The sequence below is a fragment of the Chelonoidis abingdonii genome, chromosome 11, assembly GCF_003597395.2.
Source record: "Chelonoidis abingdonii isolate Lonesome George chromosome 11, CheloAbing_2.0, whole genome shotgun sequence".
In the NCBI taxonomy this organism is placed as follows: Eukaryota; Metazoa; Chordata; order Testudines; family Testudinidae; genus Chelonoidis; species Chelonoidis abingdonii.
Window position 1 is genome coordinate 36,996,856 of NC_133779.1, and position 25,778 is coordinate 37,022,633.

The 25,778-nt window shown below is 46.5% G+C and overlaps 2 protein-coding genes across 3 annotated transcripts in view; both read right to left on the reverse strand.

Annotated features, from left to right (window-relative positions):
• LOC116824119 (activated RNA polymerase II transcriptional coactivator p15-like) overlaps positions 1 to 142 on the reverse strand; it is an 8,112-nt gene extending 7,970 nt beyond the window's left edge. Inside the window, exon 1 of the mRNA XM_032779231.2 lies at positions 80 to 142. The gene's annotated coding sequence lies outside the window, so the exon portion shown is untranslated. The remainder of the gene's footprint in view (positions 1 to 79) is intronic.
• Positions 143 to 8,868: 8,726 nt separating this feature from the next.
• NCLN (nicalin) lies at positions 8,869 to 25,519 on the reverse strand. Of its 2 annotated transcripts, XM_032779104.2 has the most exons (16): positions 25,281 to 25,501; positions 19,822 to 20,012; positions 19,451 to 19,595; positions 18,560 to 18,654; positions 18,116 to 18,196; positions 17,805 to 17,908; positions 16,885 to 16,973; positions 15,916 to 16,055; positions 15,125 to 15,303; positions 14,732 to 14,819; positions 14,585 to 14,623; positions 14,303 to 14,466; positions 13,428 to 13,481; positions 13,247 to 13,325; positions 10,016 to 10,116; positions 8,869 to 9,895 (listed from the first exon to the last, which is right to left on the reverse strand). In XM_032779104.2, exons 1-15 carry the CDS (start codon positions 25,459 to 25,461, stop codon positions 10,057 to 10,059), a joined length of 1,689 nt encoding a protein of 562 aa, XP_032634995.1. In that variant the 5' UTR covers positions 25,462 to 25,501; the 3' UTR covers positions 8,869 to 9,895; positions 10,016 to 10,056. The 2 variants fall into 2 exon arrangements, with proteins under 2 accessions (XP_032634995.1, XP_032634920.1); XM_032779029.2 differs by having other exon boundaries at positions 8,869 to 10,116; positions 25,281 to 25,519.
• Positions 25,520 to 25,778: the final 259 nt, after the last annotated feature.

Here is a 25,778-nt window from a genome sequence, read left to right on the forward strand (position 1 = left end):
GCAGGGGCAGGGGCAGGGGCAGGGGCAGGGGCCGAGGCCGTTGGGGGCCGAGGCAGGAGCCCCCCCGCTCCCCCGGTACCTGGCGGGGAACGGCGCGACCGGGACCCTCCGACTCCGAGCCCTGGGCCCCGCCCACTGCGCCCGCGACTCCCCCCTAGCGCCGGCTCCTGCCAATCACCGCGCCCCGCCAGCCAATCGCTGCGTCCGATCCACCAAAACAGTCCCGCCCACCACTCTCCTTGGCTGGGCAGGGAGGGGGCGTGGGCCGGCAGCAGCAGGGGGAGCTCGGACTCCTGGGTTCCCCCCTTCCCGGGGGGCACCTGCCCAGAGGATCAGAGCAGCGGAACCCGGACGCCTGGGTTCCATTTCCAGCTTGGGAGCAGTATCCTGGGGACCAGAGCATCCCTGGGATCCATTTCTCCTTCCAGCAGAGCAGCAGAATCAGGGGGATTAGAAACCAGAGCTCCTGGATTCTGTTACTGGCTCCTGGTCGGTGTAACTGGAGGGGACGGGCTGCCTCTGGTGTGAAACTCCTGAGTAGCCTGCAGCCATTGGGTCAGCACAGTCCTTCAGCCATGGTAGGTAGGGCCCTACCAAATTCAGGGTCCATTCTCGTAAATTTTATTTCAGCTACTTACATCTGAAATTTTAGGGTGTTGTAATTGTAGGGGTCCTGACTCGAAAAGGAGTTGCGGGAGGGTCACACGGTTATTGATGAGGATGTTGTGGTACTGCTACCCTTACTTCTGCGCTGCTGCTGACGGCAGCGCTGCCGTCAGAGGTGGGCAGATGGAGAGCGGTGGCTGCTGGCCGGGAGCTCAGCTCTGAAGGCAGAGCCACCGCCAGCAGCCGTGCAGAAGTAAGGATGGCATGGTATGGTATTGCCACCCTTACTGCTGCCTGCATAGCTCAACCCTCCGTCAGCAGCTGCCACTCTACAGCCACTCAGCTCTGAAGGCAGCAGCACAGAAGCAAGGGTGGCAGTACTGCAACCCCCCTAAAATAACGTTTGTGACCCTCCTGCAACTCCCTTTTGGGTCAGGCCCCCCAGTTAGAGAAAAGCTGGTGTTCTCTGTGAAATCTGTATAATATAGGGCAAAAGCGCACAAAAGACCAGATTTCACGATCTGTGACGCATTTTTCATGGCCATGAATTTGGTAGGGTCCTAATGATAAATAAATCCAGTAGGTAAAGCTGTAGGTGAGGCCTTCAAAACCAAGGGCCTCCACTCCACATGGACATCCAAGCTCCCACGGTATTTTTCATGAGGAAGAGCTTGTCAACACTGAGTGTTATTCCAGAATAGCTGTTCCTGATTAACTCCCTGCATGGATGCCTTTATTTTGGAATAAGAATGTTATATGACAAATTAGCTTTGTGGATTTGGAATAAGGTGCTCCTTCCTTTTCACACCCTATTTTAACCCAAATTAATTTCCTTGTGTAGACAAGCATCTGTAATCCTCACCCTAATTTGTACAGTGTTTGTCCATGTGACAGCTGGCTGCCACCCCAGAAGGGGTTGCATTTTAGGAACCCTGGATGTAAACAGCATACAGCTATTTGGTATCGCAGGGTTGCGGTGTTGGTTCTAGGATATTAGACAAGGTGGGTGAGGTAGTATCTTTCATTGGACCAACCTCTACTGGTGAAAGAGATGAGCTTTCAAGTTAGTAAACTCAAAAGCTTGCCTCTTTCACCAACAGAACTTGGTCCAATAAAAGATATTTCACCCACCTTCTTTCTCAAATATTTGATGTGTGAGACACTATAGCAATGGAAGATGTTACAACATCCCAGCTGACCAAAGTCTATAACCACCAGGGAGGTTATATATTTAAGACTTATACAAAAATATTTGGCTTGACAAAGTTTGCTCCGAAAGTTCTACACTACACTAAGGAGGTTATATATTTAAGACTTATACAAAAATGTTTGGCTTGACAAAGTTTGCTCCGAAAGTTCTACACTACACTGAAGATTTTTGGCTTGTGTTCAGTGCCAATGTTAAAATCAGTTAGGTGCACCCCTCCACACACAAGTTCTGCAAGGTTGTTATTTTAGTTACCAACCTAGAAGTTGCTCGTGCCAAGTCACTGGCCAGGTGGCCTGGACACGAAGATGGAGCCGGGCCTTGTCAGATGCCTTGTCAACTACCTGAAAGGGGGTTTCAAAGAGGACAGATCTAGACTGTTCTCAGTGGTAGCAATGACAGAACAAAGAGCAGTAGTCTCAAGTTGCAGTGGGGGAGGTCTAGGTTGGATATTAGGAAAAGCTTTTCCACTAGGAGGGTGGTGAAGCACTGGAATGGGTTCCCTAGGGAGGTGGTGGAATCTCCATCCTTAGAGGTTTTTAAGGCCCGGCTTGACAAAGCCCTGGCTGGGATGATTTAGTTGGGGATTGGTCCTGCTTTGAGCAGGAGGTTGGACTAGTTGACCTCTTGAGGTCCCTTCCAACCCTGATATTCTATGATTCTATTATTCCTGTTTTACAAAGGGGGAAACTGAGGCATTCATACACTTACGTGACTTGCCCAAAACTAGAGAATGAGAAAGTGGCAGAACTGGAAACACAACTCAGGAGTTCCTAACCCAAGACTGGGCATCATCAGGACAATTAAGACACTTTTGCTCAGTCTTTCTATGCAAAACCAGTGCCCACTAACCCCCAGTAAACCAGTTTATACTGATCGTTAGCACATGGCGCACAGCTCATCTTACTGGAGCGGTATATTGCTGGCAGGGGTGTGTTTGTGTGTGTGTCTCTCCTTACAGCAGAAGCCCAGGGAGGGCCATGCTGTAAAATGGTTTTTGTATTGGGTACCCAGATGCATGACCAATGGACCTTAGAGGGAAGCCTAGCTGCACGGTCTCAGTTTCTCCATATGAAAAAGCATAATGATGGCTAAAGACATCTAGCACTCCTATAGTACCCGAAACACACATGCTCACTAAAGTCAATAGAAAGACTCACGTTGACATCAATGGACTTTGGATCCAGCCTTCAATGACCATCAGAAGCCTTGTTATTGTCATATAAACTCAGGGGCTTGCTACTATAGCAGAGTTAAAGTCCTCGGCATCAGTGCCCTCAGCCCATATAATCACTATAGCAGCAGAAACTGAAAGTTGCAGCTGCTCCTCTATGTAGCCTTCTGCCAAAAAGTGTGATATGCTGAGTGCACTGCTCTGCCATGAATTTTGGTTACAGCCACCTCCTCTTCTTTGGTTGTTTCACCATACCAGACATTGCCATAGGCAGTAAACAGACACGTCTATTGATAATGATTTTATTTTTCTCTTCCAGAACATTTTCTCTCCATAATGCACATGTCCCCTGACTAATTAAATGCATTGAGTGATTCCAGAAAGAGACACAAAACAGTCAACAAGTCTCTGTAGTAAATTTAAAAAAATCTCTGACAGTGAAAATAAAAATTCATCATTGTACCTATGTGTATCGTACTCCTTCCTCCAATGGAGACTGGCCAGAACTGAGTGGTACCTGCCAACCACCAACAGAAGTGGCACGAGTCTAGAACCATTATCATGAAAATGAGCACACACAAAAAATGCAGGATTAGTGTTACTGAGGAACAGCTCTGTTGCCCAGTAGTTGTAGCACAGGAAGAGTCTGATGAACTAGAGAGAGTGCTCTGCACTTGCAGAGAAGCAGGCCAGTGGCCTAGTGCAGGGGTTCTCAAACTGAGGGTTCAGGACCCTGCAGGGGTCATGAGCTTATTACATGGGGGGTCATGAGCTGTCAACCTCCACCTCAAACCCTGCTTTGCCTCCAGCATTTATAATGGTGTTAAATATATAAAAAGTGTTTTTAATTTATAGGGGGGTCACACTCAGAGGTTTGCTATGTGAAAGGCTAAACAGTAAAAAAAAGTGTTTGAGAGCCACTGTCCTAGTGCCTTTTTCATTTATGTGCAAAGAAATCCAGATCTGGTTTTGCAGGTTATTGGGGGCTAAGAATGTCAGTGAGAGTCTAATCATGCCTCACCAGGAAAAGAGCAGTGCCTCCTGTGACTCACTCACAGCAGCTCTAGGACAGCCAAGGTGAGGAGGTGGAAGGTTATGTTGTTTACTCCTGAACTGGCAAAATGGTAGATATAGATCAAGTGTTAATAGATGTAGGATGTTAGAAAAAAAATCAGGGAGTTGTTGCAAGCATAGAGAGAGACATTTAACATATGGAAAGATACCTATCTCATAGAGCTGGAAGGGACGCTGAAAGGTCAGCATGTCCAGGCCCCTGCCTTCACTAGCAAGACCAAGTACTGATTTTGCCCAAATCCCTTAGTGGCCCCCTCAAGCATTGAACTCACAACCCTGGGTTTAGCAGGCCAATGCTCAAACCACCAAGCTATCCCTCCCCCTGTGAGAGATTCAATTACTGAATTATATGGGGCAGACAACATGGACTTTGGTTGGATGCTGGAAGACCAACAGGTCCAACAGGTAGCTATGGGTCTTACTTTTAAAAGCAACCAGCAAAGCCACAACAGAAAGTTAAGTATTGAAAATATATTGTCACTAGCCCCAGGACTCAGACAGAATGGCATTAAGATTTAACTAGCCCCTTTCAGCATTCTTTTTGGTCTTTCAGATAATGTGCTGGATCTGCTAGATGGAAGAAGTCTTTATGCAATTGCTGGTTGGGTTATCCCAGATGAATTAGTTCTGGAGGCTTCATTTAGGAAGCCAGTAAAGCCAGTGAATTGCACAAAGCCTAAAAAGAATTATAGTAATGAGTCCAGTAAGTTGAGGCAACCATCAAGCCTTTAATTTAAAACCTCATTTTTACATGCTCAAAATATAAATTCAGCTGAAATTATCCATTCTTCATCACAGCACAGATGAGACCGTTTTGGAATTTATAAGCAAAATTTATTCAGATGCTTTTGTGTTATGGGTAGCTGAAAAAAAACCATGTACTGCTCCTTTTAAACCAATTTGTTGTAGTGCATGTCATGGGTTTTCTGTTTGTTTTTTGTTGGTGGTTTGTATGGGTTGTTTTGCTCCCCTCTCCCCAAAAATATAGCAGAAATCTACAATTTAAAATTTTCATATTAGCTCATCCTCAATGAGTAGAACCAGGGCCGGCTCTAGCCATTTCGCTGCCCCAAGCACGGCGGCATGCCATGGGGGGCGCTCTGCCGCTCGCCGGTCCCGCGGACCTCCTACAGGCATCCCTGCAGAGGGTCCACTGGAGCCGTGGGACCAGCGGACCCTCCACAGGGACGCCTGTGGGAGGTCCACTGGAGCCACCTGCCGCCCTCCCAGCAACCGGCAGAGCGCCCCCCACAGCATGCCGCCCCAAGCACGTGCTTGGCGTGCTGGGGCCTGGAGCCAGCGCTGAGTAGAACCCCCTTTCACTATGCACCTAAATATAACCAAGCTCGGTGTTTGAAAAGTCATTTTTGCACATGAGTAACACCAGAAGGTACAAGCATAGGACTAAGTACTGGAGGTAGTGTGTATGTGGCAGGTTTTCAAGGTATCTAGCTTTTCAACACAGTAAACTCTCTTGCCTGGCCAAATTCTGCAGTCCTTAAATCAAGCAAAACTCACTGAATTCAAGGGGGAGTTTGTTTAAGGGATTACTTAAATCTTAATGCATTGCTGTCTGAGTTTCAATTCCAGACTACAAAATTTGGCCCATTATATATAAAACTTTCCCTACTGCAACTATTATGCGCCAGGCTCCACAGGACAGAGCAATAGCTGCAGTGATTACCAGAGTTTCTTCCCTTCTTGCAGAGATTATAAACTCAAAAACTAGCATGGAGATTACTGGTAAAAAACAAACCACTATTGCTCAAGGAGTCTATCCTCCTCCAACCTAATGACTCTGGATTGATTTTCTTGTGTGCAAAATTGGGAAGTTAAAATGAAAAAAATTCTCAAAATGTAGTACACAGGCTGCCCTAGAGCAAGTTACATGTATACAGCCTCCCCAGCAGTCTGCACGTGGAGAGACTGGAAAATGGTTGCAATAGACAGAGCTTGTTTAGAAAGCCTAAGTATTTCTACAGTGTGCTGAGTTTCCTAACTCTAGGACAGCAGGGAGAGTTGAGAAGGATGCTAGCAGCATTATCCCATAGATGCATTTTAGCTAAGGCATAATCTTATCCCACCTGCATGAACTTGGGAACCATTTTAATTATTTCTTCTGCCAGTCAAAGCAAAATCCTTACAAACCAGAGACAGGGCACATGGCTAGACTGAGGGTGAGCCATAGCCCATGTCCTGAAGAAATACCTGAGGTCACAATGGTCCCTTTTGGCCTTGGAATCTATTACGTTAAAACAAACTGTGTCTGGATTTCTCCCTGTATGGTATTTTGTGGTTGGGAAGATTAAGCAGATACAGTGAAATTGATCCTGCATCATCACTTTTTGTTGTTACAAAACAACCCAAAGGACAGCACGAGGATTGGTTGCAAGTTTCCAAATTGACATTGCAAGGGGAACCTAGCACAACTGATAACCCCCAGCACTAGGGTGTTCAGGGACCTGCAATAGTGGGATTAGAACACAAGACTGCATTCATACACTGATAGATTCCACGGCCAGAAAGGACCACCACGATCATCTAATCTGACCTTCTGTATACAGGCCACAGAACATCCCCAAAATAAGTCCTCAAGCAGATCTCTAGACAAACATCCCATCTGGATTTTAAAATGGTCAGTCATGGAAAATCCACCATGATCCTTGGTAAAGTGTTCCAGGGGTTCATTACTCTCTCTGTTAAATGTTTACACCTGATTTAAATAGATCAAAAAGTGGCAGCCTCCTTCTGCTTCAGGTTTGAGGAGGATGTAATTCTGCTCTCTCACAGTTGTGAATATATGAATGCTTTGGTATCAGCAGGAATACTTTGATCAGCAATGCAATACGCCAGCTGCAGTAATTACCATGAGCTGAACTTTCTATAGTGACAGGATAGGGCTAGGCGCACCTAAATGAGATAACAGGGTAAACTGCTTTCACTCTGGAGAGAACAGGTCATTGTTCCACCAGTGCCCCTGAATATGCATTGTAACCATGCGGCCCTACCCTCCTCGGTTTAAAGTAACTGACGCTATATTCTTTCACATTATCAGGAACTTCTGGTATTGATTTCCCACCATGCAAGGAGCTGTAAACAGTTGGTTTAATCCTACAACCTTGAAGGGATCAGAGCTGCAATCAATTGTTCACGCTGGCGGAGATGTTTGTTACTCTCAGCCTTTAGCACAGGCAGGGGTGCTGAGTGCTACTGAACCAAACCATAAACCCTGTGTAAGATGGAAACCACCTCAAGCTGCCGCACCCCTGGCACCCCTAATTCCAGCACCTATGAGCTTCAGTCCCTTCTTGTCTTGAAGATGCCAGAATGGGCTTTTCATTGCATATCGGAGCACGCTGGCTCTGTTTGCTTCTGCTCACTATTCGTAAATATTACTTACATTAACATGAATTGAAGCAGGACTGCTAATGACTTATCTCCTATTAGCTGTTCTAAATGGAGTAACCGAGTCCCAGCAAGCCTGGTTCAGTAATGAGCTGGGATGGGGAAAGGAGACATTCCTTGGGGTGTAGAGCACTAGCAAGTTGCAGCACAGTTATAAGCCCCTGAAACATCTTAGTTTGCATATGGTCAGTAAGGGCTTACAATCTTAGGAGCATTTACCTGTCAGACTATCTGTACTGAGCATGCTCCATCCTAGGGCTGAGCAGGCCTCTCCATGCAATTGCTTCTTCCAGCTGCTGTGTGCAGGGCATAAAAGCTAGCGACAGGCAAGTTTTTCCTCCAACTATTCCAAAGAAAGAAGGAAACAGGCTTCAAATCCATTCAGAAGGGCTTGTCCAGAGGTGATGCTAAAAACATCAAATGCACAGTGCAACCTATTTTAAGGAAGCGCCCACAAGCTAGCAAAAGGAACGTCTCTCGAGGGCACCTACAATACTAATCCAACGTCACTGGGAGCTACAGTAACTCAGCGTGCGTTTCTGCTGATCAGGTGCCCCTTTAAAGGGTGAGCCACTGTGTACTGGAAAGCTTGGGTGAAGAGCCCTAGACAAGGTACATTTTCTCTTGCTTTTTAAAAAAAAGATGGTTGAAAAATGAGAGTTTTAATCTCCATCCAAAGGACAATACTACTAGGGCATATGGCCACACACCACTTTTTCCTAGCTAATCCATGTACAGTGAATAATGAATGGGGACACACAGCTAATGTTTTTCTTGCTTATAGGAAGTTGGATAGTTCTACTCCAAGCCACAAAAGATCGAATTCAGCCTCCAATGGAAAGTGGTATTTTAAATGAGAGTCATTTTGGCTTGTAGACGTACTATATATGCACAGAAGTACAGTAACTCCAGAAAGTATTTTAAAAGTTAGATTGCTGTTGCCTGCAGGAGTTTTGGGTTTTTTAGTGTCATCTACACATACCATTAACCTAAAACTTTTGAGAAAGGTCTTGAGAAGTTCACATGTAGGAACATTGTGGTTACCACACTGCTGCACCTCCTCTGCTTGCAGTCTGGGGACTCATCAGAAAATGGTTGCAAGAGACAATGTTCCACTTACCTTAGGCTGTGAAATTCAGAGGGGTTTAAAACTGAGAGAGATCACAATCTGGCATTTGTCTGTCTAGATTGGAGAATTCCCAGGCCTCTGCACATGCATTAACAGTAGTTTTGGGCAACAGGGTAATTTCCCCATCCTAATGCATTAGCAAACAAAAGCAGTAAGATCTTGCTTGAGAACAAAGTACTGGAGAACGAGTCAGCTCCAGCTGTAACACGTGCTCTTAGCTGCAGTCTGCAAACAATAATGTTTAATGACATTTTCATAAAACCTTCTTTAAAAAAAAAAAATCACTAATATCCCACCTCCCTCCAAACATACCACAGGGTGCATGTAAAGGAAGCAACAACAGAGCCTTGGCAAGTTACCAATAATATTAGGCTAAGACCAGTGTTTTATAAACAATAGTGATGTGAAATGCTAAACAAGACCCTGAGATGAAGGTGAACAGGACTAAAATCTGCCCAACTGCAAATGGAAAGAGACAGGAATGGAAGCGAATGGATTACTGACCAGAGATCATGGCAGGAACTAGGTCACTCCTGCTTATATTATTAATGTAACCATCAAACTGTTTAAATATACAGAACGGCTTTAGACCTGATCCTGTACCAACTATAAACTTAGGAATCCCTTAAAAAAAAGGAAACACACCCCCGCACACCTCCGTGACAGTTAAGCACAGAGCGGAGACAGCATAAACCAAGGGATATAAACCTCAAAGGAACCTGGGCAAAGCGGAATGCAGCCTCCAGCTGAGGGAGAAAAACATGCTATGCAAGGAATCCTACTGTGGCAACCAGTTAATGATCCTTTCTCATTTCTCAATCAGATTAACAGTCAAGACCGTTTACAATGCACTTCCAAAGAGAGAACTGGTTATTGCACTGTCCAAAGAAAATGCAATAAGCTGTTTGCTGAAGACACTGTTTGCTGAGTGCTCCCTTCCTGGTGCCAGGAAGGGAGCTGAAGGAAGAGGTGCAGTATGAAACGTGCTAATAATTATCTTTTAATTTACATGTGCACATTTTTCTCTCTCTTTTTTTTTTTTTTTTAAAACGAGTGCTCCGAGTCCAGTTGGCTGGGCAGAGCTGTCCGTCCCTTTGCCCCGTGGATTTAGCCTTCAAGCTGGCTGTATGGCACATGTCTGTGAAACCAGGTTCAGCACCTTCACACTCACAGAAACTTCTTGTTCGGCGGAAACTTTACATCAGCCATTCAGTGTTTAAACAATCTGCAGGGATTGACCGAGTCTCTGCACATCTCCCTCGCCACAAAATGAAGGAAAATGGGCAAGTTGGGGGGAGACCTAAAAAAGGTGCACAGGAGTTGGAAGTTCTGTTAATCTCTGCTTTCCTCCAGGCTGGTTAGAGGAAAGAGGGAGAAATGGCAGGAGCCAGTGGAAGGCAGAAACTCCTGCTGGGCTCACTGGTGGCTCAGTGCTGCTTGATGAGTTGGTGATGTGTCACTTCACTGCTGCTTGGATTTAAGGGATAACTTCTGTACCGTTTTGTAAAGGAGACCAAAGTGCTAGAAAGGGGAGGGAGGGGAAAAGAGTAGTGAGTCCATGTCACTGCTAGCAAACAGGCAATGTGTATTCTCTGCTCACAAGGGAGAAGGAGCTCATTCGGAGGCTGGAGGCAGTGCTAGCATATAAATGCAATATCTGCCTCAGGGCTGAGTTCACACCCATATCCCTACCCTAAGGAGAACTCTGCCTCCCTTCTGGATAGATCTACTCAGGGCTTGGCAAACAATGCTCAATTGTTACAATACAGCAAGTGAAACCAGGGTTATCAGGAAAGAACAATGAATTACTTACAGAAACACCCACTGGGCCTGCCTGCATTACCATTATGTACGCCTATTTTCATGGAGAATTGCCATGAGTTTTGCTGTTGATCGGCAATCAGTACATTTGGAACCTGCTCCAATTGAAATAGATGGCAAAACTCCCACTGACTTCAGAGCATACGATCTGGCCAATTGATAGTAACATTTGGCCCGTAGCGATTTGGGGATTGCAAAACAACAGGTAACACCACAGATTAAGGCCAACCCTTAATCCTTTAACATGGGCTTATCTTTTCCAGTTTTAGAAATCACTGAAAAACCCACATTAATCCAATTTTCTTTTAAATGGCCACTGCAGATATTCAACAAATACTTGGCTACAAACCCAAATCTTAGCAGCAGCCTCCAAATGACCCACCATCAATCTAGCTAACAAGAAATAAACAGGTGGACAGGACCATTTGAATTATACAAACAGTATTTGTACTTTTCTTTCTATGTAATATACAAAAGGCATTCATCAAATGGTGGGTGTCTCCTGAAGCATCTAACTTAAAAAAAAAAGAAATTACAAAAGAAAAGGCTTGTTATGAAGCAAGAGGATTAGGTACAGACTGTGACCTAACATGGTTCCCCCTTTCATTGAGCATTGATCAGGAGCCAGACTCGCAATGGTCTCTGTGACACTTCACCCCATGTTCTCCATGGTGATATTATATTATTATGGCATAATTATGATGTATTTTATGCAAGATAGGTCATGTGAGATATCATTGGAAAGGTTTTGATTTCCTGAATATGATTATTTTTGTATCTGAAGCTAGGAATATTGACTAAGTATCTCTATTACAAATGTGTTTACACCTGGGGAATGCCCACTAGACTAGATGCTTTCATTCTGAAAACATGGGTGGGCGAAGGGCCATTAGCGAAAACAATAGGCCTTAGAAGAAGCTTATCTCCCACCTGGGAGCCTTCCTGAGGATGCTGCAGACAGCCTCCGACTCATGGCTGCTGTGACACTATAGGGACATGTGATCAGGTCACCTGGTGCTGGACTCCATCTTGGGATATCAGTGTTTTTCCACTGATTGGTGTGGGAACCAAGCTTTGAAACCAAGGGTTCCCGCCATATGCAAAAACTATTTAAGGCAGGGGAGTGACATCATCATGGTTCTTCACAGACTCCTCACCCAAAGAGACTTCTGGAAACACCTGAGGAACCAAGACTGAACTGAGGGGTGGTGCTGGAGCCACTAAAAGGATTTTTAGCCTGTGAATGGAACAGCTGGGGATTCCAAGCTGTGAACAAGTGCAGCTTGCCCGTTAAGAATCTGCAGCCTGCTTGTATCCTCACTTAGGGTGAGGATTTGCTATTCATATCGGATCTATGTAGTATAGTAAGTTCAGTTTGCGTGTTTTGTTTATTTGCTAGGGAATCTGCTTCAATGTGTTTGCTATGACTTATAATCACTTAAAATCTATCTTCTGTAGTTAAACTTGTTTTTGCTTTTTCTAAAACCAGTGTGTGGGAGTCCTAACTCGGGGCAGAGAGCTGATGTATATTCCTCTCCACATTGCGGGAGCGGGGGAATTTCATGAGCTTACGCTGTACAGTTCCCTGTGCAGCACAAGACAGGATAATTTTGGGTTTACACTCCAGAGCAGGGTGCATGCCTGAGTAGCTGGGAAGCTCCTTAGCTGGAGCCTTCCCATACAGAGCTGATCACAGCATCTGCATGCAACTGCAGCTGGGTGCGTCCCTACTTGTATGTGTGCTGGAGACAGTGCAGGCTGGTCAAAGCAGTACAGTGTAAAGGGAGCCCAGGCTGGTGGGTCCCCAGTGGCACCCCAGTTCCAGGTGGCACCCCGGGGGGGACCCGTTACAGTCTCATTATCGTGTCAAAAGTAATAGCTCCCTGAAACTACGAACAGGCCAACAAACTTAGAATGTAATGTGCTTGTGATATAAACGATCACTTGAACATGTTCTTATTTATTTCATATGCACTGAATTGCTGGGGATGTCTCCCGATTTTATTCATGCAATAATCAAGGTTTAAAAAAAAAAAAAAAAAAAAAAAAAAGATTTTGATTTAATTGCACAAAATCATAGAACCTTTTGTGCAGTCTGAATTCAGGCATCTGGAGCGCCGATGTTATGCACCCGTGTGTGTGACCTGACCTATCATGGGCTGTAATCTCTTACTACGACGCGGCAGATTTAACTCAGATGTCTCAGGGCTGGTCTACATGAGAAGCGCTGCAGCTGCACCACTGTAGCACAGCTGATGAAAACGCTCTATGCCAAGGGGAGAGAACTCTCTCATTGGCATAGTAAAACCACCTCCATGAGAGGCAGTAGTTATGTCAGCAGATGTGCTGGTCACACAGACTTAGATAGGTGTAACTTACATCGCTCGGGTGGGGGGGGGGGAGTGGCTTCTTCACACTCCATAGCATGTAAGTTATACTAAAGTAAGCAGTAGTGTGTACAATGCCTTTGCCTGAAGCCCATGCATGCTCTTAGAGCTCAGAATTTAAGCTAGTCTAGTAACACAATGAAACTCATTGCTCCCCAAGAGAAGGATACTGCTCTACGTTCATCCCACATCAGGAATATGCTCCAGAGCTAGAAGGGAGCTGAATTATGAGCCTGATAACATTGTGAAGACACCCATGGAAGTGAAAACACCAGCACCAGAAGAGTTAATGGGTTGCAAACAATCAGGGGTCCTCTCTCATCCAGAGAAGACTGGTTCTCTTACTCTGAGTTTGACCTGAACGCCACTAGAGCGTACCTGGCTCATACACTCTTATAGTTTAAAGAAGGGAATGAATAGAAGGATCACTCCTTTATTCTCACCTGGACTGCAACATAGGCAACTCCGAGGTAGGCTACTATACAGAGAGCCAGGAGCAGGTCAAAGATTGCTGGCTTGACCCTGAAATGGACCGACAAAGGGTGAGGTCACCAAAGGAGCTGAGAAAGATGAAATATCCAACCCTGCCTTAGACAAAATACCCAACCCTGCCTTAATACCTACCTGTATGCATTCATCACCTGCTTCAACTGGTCGTAGAAAACAAACTCAGGGTCCCTGTGGAAAGAACGAGCTCTTCAGATGGTGCGACATTTCTGGGCATTGGTTCCAGGGGAAATAAAAACAGCCCCAGAACTCACCCAATCTCCTGTCCCCCTCGCCACAGAAGCAATCAACCAGTGACAGGCAAAGCATGACAGCTTCACACACCCCTTTAAGCCAGTTTACAGCTCTCAGCAGTTACCCGGATAAACCAGTACTCATCTCCTATCCCAACCAGAGAACCTTGGAAAGCTGAACCCCATTCTCAGGGGGCTGCAAAATGCTGTTTACTGACACACAAGAATAAGACTCTTTCCACACAAATTTTCAGCTGTCTCAAAGAGAAGATGCCCTGGAGACACCTCACTGAGCTCAGGAGCATCTTCATCCCAAGCAGCTAAATCAGGAAGAGAGACTGCCTTTGTTTAAAAGCAGGCAATGCTCTCCTGGCGCCAGGAGACTGCTGCGCCTCTCTCACTGCCTTCAGACAGGGTACAGCATATCTAACAAGGTGGACTTCTGGAGAAGGAGGGGGCTGAACAGTGAAAAAACAAGCCCTCCCTTTTCACACTGATGAAGACAATACTTGTAATTATGCCCACTGGAATTCCTGGGAGTTCCTTAGAGGATGCAGAATTTCCTGTTAGAAAGAACATGTGGCCAGACTGTACAGGTGCAGCAGGAAATGGGCGGGTACAGTCACCCCACACACTGAGGAGAACACCTGAGAAGCTGCTACTCTTGGAGACAGGAATGCAATGAAGGGGGAAGTCTGTTTAAGTATGTCAGGAACAGACCAAACTTTCTCCCTCTCCCCATTCACCTGCCTCCCTTACCGTTTATCTGCCTTCACATGATGCTGCTTGACATCTTTCAGATAGCGGCTCATGTAATACTCTAAGGTGTTGAGGAAGGTGCTGTCTTTATCTACAAGCTGGGCAGCTCTGGGCTGACTGGTCAGCCAGTCCATCACGGACTCCAGCTGCTCCTGCTGGATCTGCTGCAGAAACAGGACACCAGAGAGAGAATTAGACAAACTTATGTTGCTGATCAAAGGTCTCCAGAGCACTTCACTCCCCCTCTCCCCAAGCTACGTCTATGCCCCCCTGCTCCCTTACCATCTGCTCTGTGAAGATCTGCAAGTCAGCAGGCGCCCCCTGTGAAGAGAGAAAAGGGATGCAGTTGCCAAAGCAAGCATGGTGGCATAGAAGAACTGGAAAAGCCTGGCCAATGGGCAGCAGGTGCATGTGGTGGGACAGTCTTACCTTCTCAGTGAGGTTGTAGATGACCCGAGTCAATGCCTCAGCAATGATCCTGGTGTTACGGGTTAGAGTCTTAGAGTCAACTCGTGACCTACAAGAGAAGGGAGGTGTAAGTCTGGCTACGGTAACAGCTTCCTCTTGGGAAAGTTCTTTTCACTGCATACAACTATGGTAAAACGTCATCCACAAAGGAGGAAGAAGAGGTCGCCCAATCAAGACACAGTTATAGACCCAACACTCCCAACTTTTGGTCTTGATTTCTCTATGTTCCTGATGTGCTAACACCTCTTGAGAAAATTAAGACACCAGAACAATCATGTTTATAAAGTGTGTCTAGCTCACGTGTCCATTCAACAACTGATCTTCTGCTGGTGTCCTCCCGTCAGAGCCACTGACCTCAAGTCCATGATGCTGTTGCGCAGGCCGTCCCGGTGGCTCTCCAGGTGGGAGATGGTGAAAGCAGGCAGGCGGCGGATTGCAAAGCGCTCATGCTCCCATGCCAGCATGTCCTCAGCAAGGTTTATCTTCTTGTGCACCATGGAGAATTTCACTTCTGGAAACTGGCTCGCGACCACCTGTGGAAGAAGCCAAGCAGCCCAGGAAAAGGATGACCCAGAGGTCAGGGACCAGATCCCATCACTTCAGAACACATTCCCCATCTCTCTCAAAACCCAGGCTGGAGTTCTAGTGTTATAGATGGTTACACCTTCCCTCCCTCCGGCCTATTCCAACAAGAGTATGTTCCTGCCAACGTCCTTCAGAAAGGGCTGGTTAAGGCAGATGCACCCGGAAAATACGTAGCAACCCTCGAAACCTGGCTTACAATATTGAAGCAACATTCTACAGTCACCAAGCTGCCAGGGCAGCCATCTGTCGCAGGAGCTGGCTAGTTAGTTTGTACAAGCAAGAAGCTCTAAAAGGAACCATTGTATTAAGGAAGGGAACTGACGCAGTCTGCTCCACATTGGACTCCTGAATGATAGATAACTCCCTGCACCAAATCAAGGCCACCAGAAATGAGGCTTGGATGATATCGGGACTTCCTCCCTTCATCACTTTCACATCCTCTATCCTTCATAGAAGCAGAAGAGTTCCCCACAGCAATTCACCCCCAAATGCCCATCCATGCAGCACATGCACAGCCCACCATCCCCAACATGCCCAATGAAGTTGATGCTTTTCATTACCATCTCCAACTCCCTTAGAAAAGCATGCTGCAGGGTCCCCTCCTTGGGAGGTTTTGAGACGTGGAGGTGAAGACTGTTTCCTCTGCCCAGGGTGTCAAGGCACAGAACAAACGCCACGTTATCCTGCAGCAAACTGGAATCTGAAACAGATGCAGCCAAACCCATGAAACGCCACTCCACGCTTTTGGGGCTAGACACATGTGCAGGACATATGGAAGACATCTCCCAGCATGATCAGGTATTACAGCTGCACAGTAAGGAGGCCGGTATGCACCCTATACTCCTCTTACAACAGCTGCAATACAAATAGCATGGAAGACACTTTACAATATATACCTTATTATAGTGGTTCAGTACGGATTCAGCTGATATTAAAAGCCCATCCAACAAAACAGAACATGGACATAGGCAATAATGGATATCTTCCATCTGAGGATCTCAAAGTGCCTTACCCAAATATTAATCCTCATAATCCTATAGGAATGGTAACAATCTTGATTATAGAGGGGAAAACCACAGCAGAGAAGTTAAGTGACCCATCCAATGTCACACTGCAAGTCAGTGACAGTCAGGAAGAGAACTATCTCCCAATCCCAAGTCATGCTAATCTGAGATTCCTTTGTGCACACTCATAGAAGATAACGATTTCTCTCTGGAATGTACATTTGCTGGAGGAGTGCACTGCAGGTCCATTTTCCTAGCCCTGACGCACAGACTTCTCCTGTCCCTGGCGTTTTCCTCAACCACACAGCCCCAAGAGAATCACATTCTCTCCAGAGGGCACAGAACACATACAGTGATCTAATCTTTGGCCTGCAAATGGCATCACAGCCTCTGAAGTTAGTTTACCCACTCCACTCCCTACCCTAGCTTATCACAGCACAAATAGTGGATGTTTTCATTGCTGAAGTTGCTCCACCCAGCTAAGCTTGCAGGACACTCTGCTCCCATCCTAGGTGTCTGTCTCACCTGTGTGATCCAAATTGTCTTCCAACCACCTCTTGGTTCCCTGATAGTTAAATTTACCGCCTCCAGACGTGAAGAACAACAGATTATACCTGTCATCAAGAAACAGGGAAAACATAGTGAGCAAAATTGACTTCTTGGCTGTAATGGCAACATGCGCAGCCTCAGGAGAAGTAAAGGAGGACAGGGCATGGAATCCAAGTTGAACTTTGCCCAAAGACTAACTTTTGCTGTATCCTGTTAAGCACCTCTGAGTAAAATCATGAGCATTTTTACTTTATATATAATATGCACTCGACTGCAACATCTATACAGGAATATGATAGAATCCAAATCCTAACAGAACAGAAGGCAAGGAAATGCCTGCTGGAACACACAGTTCTTACTGAATATTTGGTACTTCTGTACTTTATACTTCCAAGGCACCCTATAGACATTAACTAATCCCTTCCTCCCATCGCCCTGTCTCTCTGGCATCACTTTGCTGATGGGGAAACCCAGACACACAAGTTAAGGAACTTGCCATGGGCCAAACAGTAAGACAGTGGCAGAGCAGGTATCAGAGCACAAGAATTCCCAGCTCTTATCCTATCCTCAAGTCCACTAGAGGATGCAGCCTCTGCTTTGCACAAAGCAAACTGATAAGCCACTGCAAGGAGAAGAAAGGAAAGAGCATGATATTTCATGAACAGCAGACATGTTGGAAAAAAGATGAAATATTAATTTTATTTCCCAACAGAGCTTGAGATAAAAGCCACAGGCAGCCTGGTTTCACCCTGCCAGCCCTGGCACTGTGCTAAGGGATTCTGCATGTAGAACACTTCAGAGCTGCAGGATTGTTCATGAGTCCCTTTTACAGACAAAACCCCTTCCACGTGCCCATTCCCACCCCATGCTCTCCGACGGAGAGAGCAGCTTCTTACCCAGCATGGGTACGTTTGTAGGTGTAGAGTCGAGAAAAGAGCCTGGCTAGTTCCAGTAGCCCAGAGATGCCACTGCCGTTGGAGTCTGCACCATGAGACAGCCACTGCAGGAAGAGAACAGGAGACGTAAAGACAAGGCTCCATGACACTGCTCACCCTCCACTGCTTCCGCTGCGACACACTGACCTCACAGGCTCCTGCGGAAAGCACACTTACTCCCCAAACAGCCAGTGGGTGGAGAAGAGACAGGGATACAGGTCCCAGGAAGTAACCCATTAACAGAAACAGAGAGCTGCAAGAAAAATACTTACCGGGGCCACGCCGAAAGAATCATAATGGGCAACTATTACAATGGTGGGCAGGTCCTCTCCTCCCAGACCAGTCAGCCTCCCCTAGGAATGGAGCACACAGGAGCATTACCCAGCATCCCCTCCTGCATCACTCTATTGTCTGGAGTACAGGGGCACAATAGACCACTCCTAACCATTACCCAGCCAATTTCTAACAGCCTCAATGATGAATCATACTCCCATTGACTTCCAGTCCTGAGCCATTAACCAACTTTCTGGCTTCTGAATCCAGAAAGGTAGAAAAGCTGCCTCTATGATGTGGCTGAAAAAATCTCCGACTTCCTCTGAGGGGGCTTTAACTTTCAGTCTTTAGAAACACACCACTCAGTGAAGTCCCCATACAGAATGTGCTTTCCTATAAACATTACCAGCCTAGATCCCAGCTCTGATCCATCTAGAACTCACCTCCAGGCTGGTTATGAGCCAGTCACTGACAGCTTTGCTCTGAGCCCCACTTGTAACCATCTGGAAGCCATTGGCAGTCGCCGTGTGCAGCAGAACTAGAAAATAAGAATTCAATAAACTGACACTGGGGGTGGGAAATCTTACCACTTTCATTCCCTTGATAGTTGATTCACAAAGAGTCTAGCTTTGCCAAATAAGCCCATAACTTCTCCAGCTTACTGCTTATATTTCCACATCTAGTGACAAAGCAATTTAATTCTGTACAAAAATCTCAATACTTTGAGCTTCTACAGCAACTCTCACTCCAGGATCCAAAAGATGTTACAAACAATTAAGCCCAACACTCTTGACAGATAGGTAAATATTAAACCATTTACAGTGGAGTAAACTGAGGCACTAAGTGTTTAAGTTACTTGCCCAAAGACAGAGTGATTAGTGGCCCAGCCAGGAATAGGGCCAAAGAGTTGTGACTCACAGTAACCTGCTATAACCACTTAGAAAAAACAACTTTCCACCAAATTTTACTGAATTTGGCCCCCAGGCTGTTGCAAATGAGATGAAACAGAAATAAGGATTTCTATGGAACTATCTTCCTAAATCATGTCACTCCAAGTAAAATAATAACTTGGCCCTTATACAGCCTTTTCGACCACAGATCATTATCTCCAATTTGCAGATAGGGAAAGTGAGGCAAAGAAAGATTAAGTGATCTGTCCAAGTGACACGTTAGGGTGAGCTAGGAACAAAACTCAGGACTCCTGGGGTCTAGATCACACTGCATCTCCAGAATTTTGTGGAGACCTTTGCCTACCATTCTTAAGGACACCTGACTGAGGAACATTATTATGGCTAATTTTCTTCCTTTCAAACCCCCCTTTCACAGCAACTCACCTTCAGCAGCTGAAGCTGAACCTTGTGATGTAGAAGCAACCCGTGTTTGTTCATAAATGGAGAGAAGCTCTTCATCCTCTACTGCAAAATAGACTGGCACAATGGTTTCCATGGCCAGCATTTCTGGCTCTATCTCCATGAATTGCTGAGAAGTCAGAAGGAGAGGGGCACACTTAGGCTCCATTGAACTAGCAAGGCTGCAGGCATACGAATGGCCAAATCAGACGGGTATATGTCAAACTTTTAAACTTAACCTTGACAGAGTAAAAACCCCATCAAACCACAACTGGGAGTTTCAGTCACTATCTTGTACCTGAATCTTTGCTCCCTTTCTCCAATAACATCATCTCTCTGTCTGGAGCGATATTTACCCTGACAACATCCTGTGGCAACGCTGACATGTTCTTGGGCAAGATGATCACCACGGCCCCAGCTGACTGGCGGAGAGCCTTCTGGTACTGCTCATACGAGAAATCCACTAGCCGCATCATCACGCAGCGGCGGCTCAACACGTCTGCCTCTACAGTGCGGGCCTCTGTGTTTAACACCGCATTCCTTGTGCCTGCAGGGAGGGAGAAGAGGATGAGATCTAGCCGATGGTCTTGTCAGTACCAGCATCCCTTTCCCAGAACACTCTCCATGCTAAACAGCCTTGCCTATTTCCACAGTCACCAGCAGAGACAGGTATTTGTAATCACTTAAGTTATTCCTTTCTCCCTTCCCCATTCCTTCTGAACACCTTCAGTTTTCCCCCTTTCCCTGTGGGGCACACTAATCATCTGCCCCTGGGTTCCTAAGCCCACGATGGGCACGTTAGACAGTCACTGTGCACTCATCTACACTGGTTACAACCACATTTGCGGAACCATATTCTGACATGCTCACCTGACTATTACTGATACAGTACAGTAAAACCCACAAAGCACAACGATATATGAGATCTGTTTGCTTCTCTGCATCTACCACCTATGTTGGTACCAGTGCTTTCTGGGAAAATCTGGGCAGCGGGTTGTTCAGGCAACTGCATCCTCTGGCTTTGCGAATAGGTTCCCTGAGAGCAAAGGGATCAAGCTGAACATAAATGCTAACAGACAGTCTGAGACAATATATGAAAAGGTGTTGGCTATACATGCATAACTTATTCTGAATAGAAAATCAGAAATTTGGAATTGTGGGAAATTGATAAGGGAAGCAAAGGGACACAAGGAGAAATCTATGTTCAGCAGAGTTAAGGACAAAAAGGAGTTCTTTAACTGTATTAGAAACAAAAAGAATCCTGACAGTGGCATTGGTCCATTACCAGATGGAATTGATAGAATTATCAATAACAATGCAGGAAAGACAGACGTGTTCAATAAATATTTCTGTTCTGTATTTGGGGAAAAAAAACAATATAGTCTCATCATATGGTAATGAAAACTCTTTCCATTCCACTAGTATCTCTGGAGCATGTTAAACAGAAGCTACTAAAGTGAGACATTTTTAAAACAGCAGATCCCCCAGGTAAACTGCATCCAAAAGTTTTTAAAAAGCTGGCTGAGGAGCTCACGGGGCTAATGCTGATTTTCAATAAGTCTTGATGCACTGCGGAAGTTCAAGAAAACTGGAAGAAAGCTAATGTAACAACTTTTAAAAAGGGTAAATGAGATGACCAAGGCAATTATAGACCTGTCAGCCTGACATTGATCCCAGACAAAGATAGAGTGGCTAATACGGGACTTGATTAATGAAGAATTAAAGGAGGAGCATATAATTAATGCAAATCAACATAGGTTTATGGAAAACAGATCCTGTCAAACTGACCTGATCTCTTTTCTTGATGAGATTACAAGTTTGATTGATAAAGGTAACAGTGTTGATAGAATATATCTAGACTTCTCCAACACATTTGACTGGGTACCACACGACATTTTGATTAAAAAACTAGAACGATATAAAATTAACTTGACACACATTAAATGGATTAAAAACTGGCTAACAGATAGGTTTCAAAATTAATTATAAAAAAGGAAATCCCCATCGAGTGGGTGTGTTTCCAGTGGGGTCCAACAGGGATCATTTCTTGTCCCTATGCGATTTAAAATTTTTATCAGTGGCCTGGAAGAAAAAGAAATCATCACTGATAAAATTTAAAAATGACACAAAAATTGCAGAAGTGGTAAATAATGAAGAGTGCAGGTCACTGATTCAAAGCTATCTGGATCACCTGGTACACTGGGTGCAAGCAAACAATGGGTTTTAATATGGGTAAATGTACATGTATACATCTAGGAACAAAAGACGTAGGCCATACTTGTAGGACTGGTGACTTAAATACTGACATCATGCCAGAAAGGCGCATGATGTCAGTATATTTACGTCAGACACCATGCTTGAACATGGCAGCACCCCAATTCACATTAGTCTTAACCTGCATGGATCGTGAGGGTCAGGGCTAGCCCTGCTTACATGGTTACTTGTCTACAGAGGAAAGGCCAAACCTCTTTACAATGTAAGCACAGTTTTTTTTAACGGTTTATGCCCCAATGATGGCAGCACATCTGGGAACTGCATCACACCTTTACACAACAGCGTTTAAACGTGGTCTTTGTTAGCAGAGTTCCACCAGTTTCCCTGAGCAGTGGGAACATTTTTATTGTTCCTGAGAGCTGCACTTCATGCCCCATTGTATGAAGATACATAGTGTAGTGTGTAATGCAGCCTCAGCCCCGCACTCAGAACCACAGAGTTTATGATCAGAAGGATCATCTACTTTGGGCTTCCATATAACACAAGCTATAGAATTTTCTCTAGTTACCCCTGCTTGATCCCAACTAGTACAGACCTCTGTCCCTGCCCAGACACAGGGATCTACACCAGTGGATCAGATTGCATGATCAGAAAGGCCAATAGCTATAATACACCTCCCAGACAAACAAATCTGCCCATGCTCATCAGAAAAACCATGCAACAATCTCAAGAGCAATAACTGTTTACATGGTTGTAACTAGCATATTCTGTTCCCAGCATGGATCTCAGTTAGAGGTTGCTGCAGCGTCAGATTAACATTGTTTTCTGTTGATACTACAAGAAAGAGCTACTGTTTGTAATTTCTCAGAGACAAATGAAATATGTATATAGTTATTTATTATCTGAAAGACTCTATTTTAATAGAATTAGAAGTAAATCAAACTCTGTTCTTAACCAGCTTCAGGCTCGATCTTTTTAAAAAAACCTAGTTGATCCCACTGGAAAGAAATTTGAGAGTTTGGAACAATAAAAAGCTTTTGCCCCAATGGACATCAGGCATCAGAACACACACAGAATGGGAACATTAGCTACCCAAAGCATTTAGCAAAGGATAAAGAGAATACACAATTCACTTAGCTAACCAGAAAAAGAAACAGCATTAAAAGTTAATCGCAAGCATCTTAAAAATCAATATACTGCTTTTCTAAGAGTCCAAGAACTTGGAATCAGAGAGAGCTGTTGTGAACACTTGCCTGGATTTAATACGAAGTCAAAGCCAGCTGAAATTTGTGCCCAGTGTCTCCTTTTAAACCTGCCAGCGAAGACTTATTGCAGTCTGAAGAGATCTAGCTCAGTATCGCCATGAGAGAATACAGCTATGACCTAATGAAGTTCTCAAGAATGGAGGTTTGAACATTGGCAATGATTAAACTCTGGTTCCAAAATAAGCACAAGGATCCAGTCCATCCATACATCCCATAGGCCAAAAACAGATTAGGCAGAATTTCCAAGGCACACAGATCTAGCGAACACTATTTTGCCTTTAGCGCTATTTAATCTTATGGAATTTTAGAAATATCTAGAGACTCAATCCCCCAAGTTCTATGACGTGAATCTGGGGCTGGATAAGGGATACCTAAGTATTTCTGGATGTCAACAAATGGCTGAAGCTTTAGACTACAATGACAAAAAACTAAGATCCACATAGAAGCAGAATATAAATCCTAATTTGGAAGAAGATAGCTAGGAAAAGAGCCCTTAGAAACGATACTTGGTTCCATGTCAACCAGCATTTGAGAAGGGAAAAGGTTACAACATTTAAGAAGTTAATGGCGGATATTATATTTCTGACTCAAGACAAGATGTTGAGCAACCAATAAGAACGTGAAATTCAAGAACATCAGGACTAAGAGAAAGATGAGGGAAATGTAATGTGAAGAAAGGGCTGGGGAACAGATTGGAGAAGGGACTAGAACTTTCAGACCAGGGAGCACTGAGGTATATGTCAGGAGGAAGGAAAAAAGGGAAAACTGAATAGCTCAGGAAGGAGGAAAGTTGACCTGTGAACAGAAAGGAGAGGACAAGTCAAAGGCATAAGAACATAACAATTTAGGCGCCAAATTCTCCAACGTAAGAGATTGTAACTCTACTGAAGCCAGACCAGGGCTGGATTTAGCCCCAGGAGCAGGAGAAGAACTTTGTAATAATAGAACTGAGCTATCTGCAACATCGAAGTGTTGTGCAAGAGGCATCGTGGTGCAGCATTTCAGGAAACTTCAGTCACGGCCAAGCAGCCTGCTCTCACTTGCTCGGTGACCTCTGGAGATGCCCTTAACCCTTCTCCTGGCTTCTGTTAAAGCAGCTATAAATCTGGGTGAAAAGTAAAAACCTCATTGGAAGCCAGATGCTAAATCTAAGCTCAGTTCCTCAGCTAAATGAAGTTAGCAGCACAGACAGGACATCAGCTGATTTATGACACCGATTAAAGCCTGTGGGGGGTGGAAGCAGGGAAGAGAGAATCCCCCACACAGTGCTCACTGGAGAGGATATTGCCAAACAAGCGGCTTCCTGTACAGGCCACAGCCAGTATCGCTCAAAGCCATGTCCAGAAGCTGGTGCTTGAAGTACTGCCCCGTTTTCTGACAGGGCCCACTATGCCCAGTGGCACTTGTTCATTTCATTAGGCCAAAGCAGTCAACTGAAAAAGTGACTGAGCCCCAGGTGAGGGTGAAGCAAGGCTGGCGTGGGATGAGACCTGGCAGGATGTGCCAAGGCAGATACCCTGGTGACAGGTCAGGTGGGCATCGGGGCAGGCCTAGGATAGACAGATCAGGGGGCAGTTCGGAGGCTGAGCAGGGCTGCTCCTTGGTGGGTGGGTCAGAGGCAGAGCTGGGCTCTGGGGGAGATGCTGGCTAAGGTGCCCTGGCATGGAGCAGGTCGACAGTGGGGGTGCAGGCCGCAGCCAGGCCGGGGGGGGACGGGGAGAAGGAGAGCCCAGGGCTCATTCACCGTAGGGCTGCCCTGGAGCCGGGGCGGAGCCGGGCCGGGCCTGGGGGAGAAGCGGGGGAAGCCGGGCCAGAAGGGGGATCCCGGCGGTCACTCACCCTAGGCCTGCCCCGGGGCCGCGGAGGGGGGGACGGACGGCGGGGGAGAAGCAGGGGGAGCCGGGCCAGGCCGGGCCGGGCCTGGGGGAAGGGGATCCCGGCGGTCACTCACCGTAGGGCTGCTCCGGTCCCGGCGGGGGGGACGGCGGGGGGAGCCGGGCCGGGGGGGGAGGGGATCCCGGCGGTCACTCACCGTAGGGCTGCCCTGGAGCCGGGGGGGAGCCGGGCCGGGCCGGGCCGGGGGGCGGGGATCCTGGTGTCCACTCATTGTTGGGCGGCCCTGCAGTCTGGTGTGAGCCGGGCCGGGGGGCCGGGGGGGGAGGGGATCCCGGCGGTCACTCACCGTAGGGCTGCCCTGGAGCCGGGGGGGAGCCGGGCCGGGCCGGGCCGGGGGGGGAGGGGATCCCGGCGGTCACTCACCGTAGGGCTGCCCTGGAGCCGGGGGGGAGCCGGGCCGGGCCGGGCCGGGGGGGGAGGGGATCCCGGCGGTCACTCACCGTAGGGCTGCCCGCCCAGCTCGTACTGCTGCATGCGATAGACCGTGAACTCGTGGGCGGCCTCGGCGGCGGGCGGCGGCCCCAGCAGCAGCAGCACGGCCGGCACGAAGAGCAGGAAGCTGAGCGGCAGGCACGAGGCCTTCAGCACCGACTCCAGCACCTCGCCCGCCTCTTCCAGCATCGCCTCGGCTCCCTCACCCGCCGCAGCCTGCAGGCACCGCACGGACAACCCGGCGGAGGGGGCCTCGCCCGCAAGCGCTGACGGGAGATGGAGTCCTGCCAGCGGGAGGTGCCCGGATGGGGGCTGGCGGCCTAGCCCCGGGGGCTGCTGGGAGTTGTAGTTGAAATACTTTCCTCATGGATTGTATTTTAAATGGATACCTTACCATCAATTCTCAGTTACTGAGGGACAATCTCCACTCATTGCTACATTTGCTTTCCACAACCACCTCTCTGCATAACTTTTCATGAGTGGCGTAGCTGAATACTTGGATGCTA

Coding starts and splice junctions, on each gene's coding strand:
- NCLN (XM_032779029.2), bottom strand. CDS start 25,461: ATGCTGGAAGAGGCGGGCGAGGTGCTGGAGTCGGTGCTGAAGGCCTCG. Junction 16,974..17,804: donor TACAAACGTACCCATGCTGG/GTAAGAAGCTGC, acceptor TCTTGATGACAG/GTATAATCTGTTGTTCTTCA. Junction 14,820..15,124: donor AACAGCATCATGGACTTGAG/GTCAGTGGCTCT, acceptor CTTCTCTTGTAG/GTCACGAGTTGACTCTAAGA.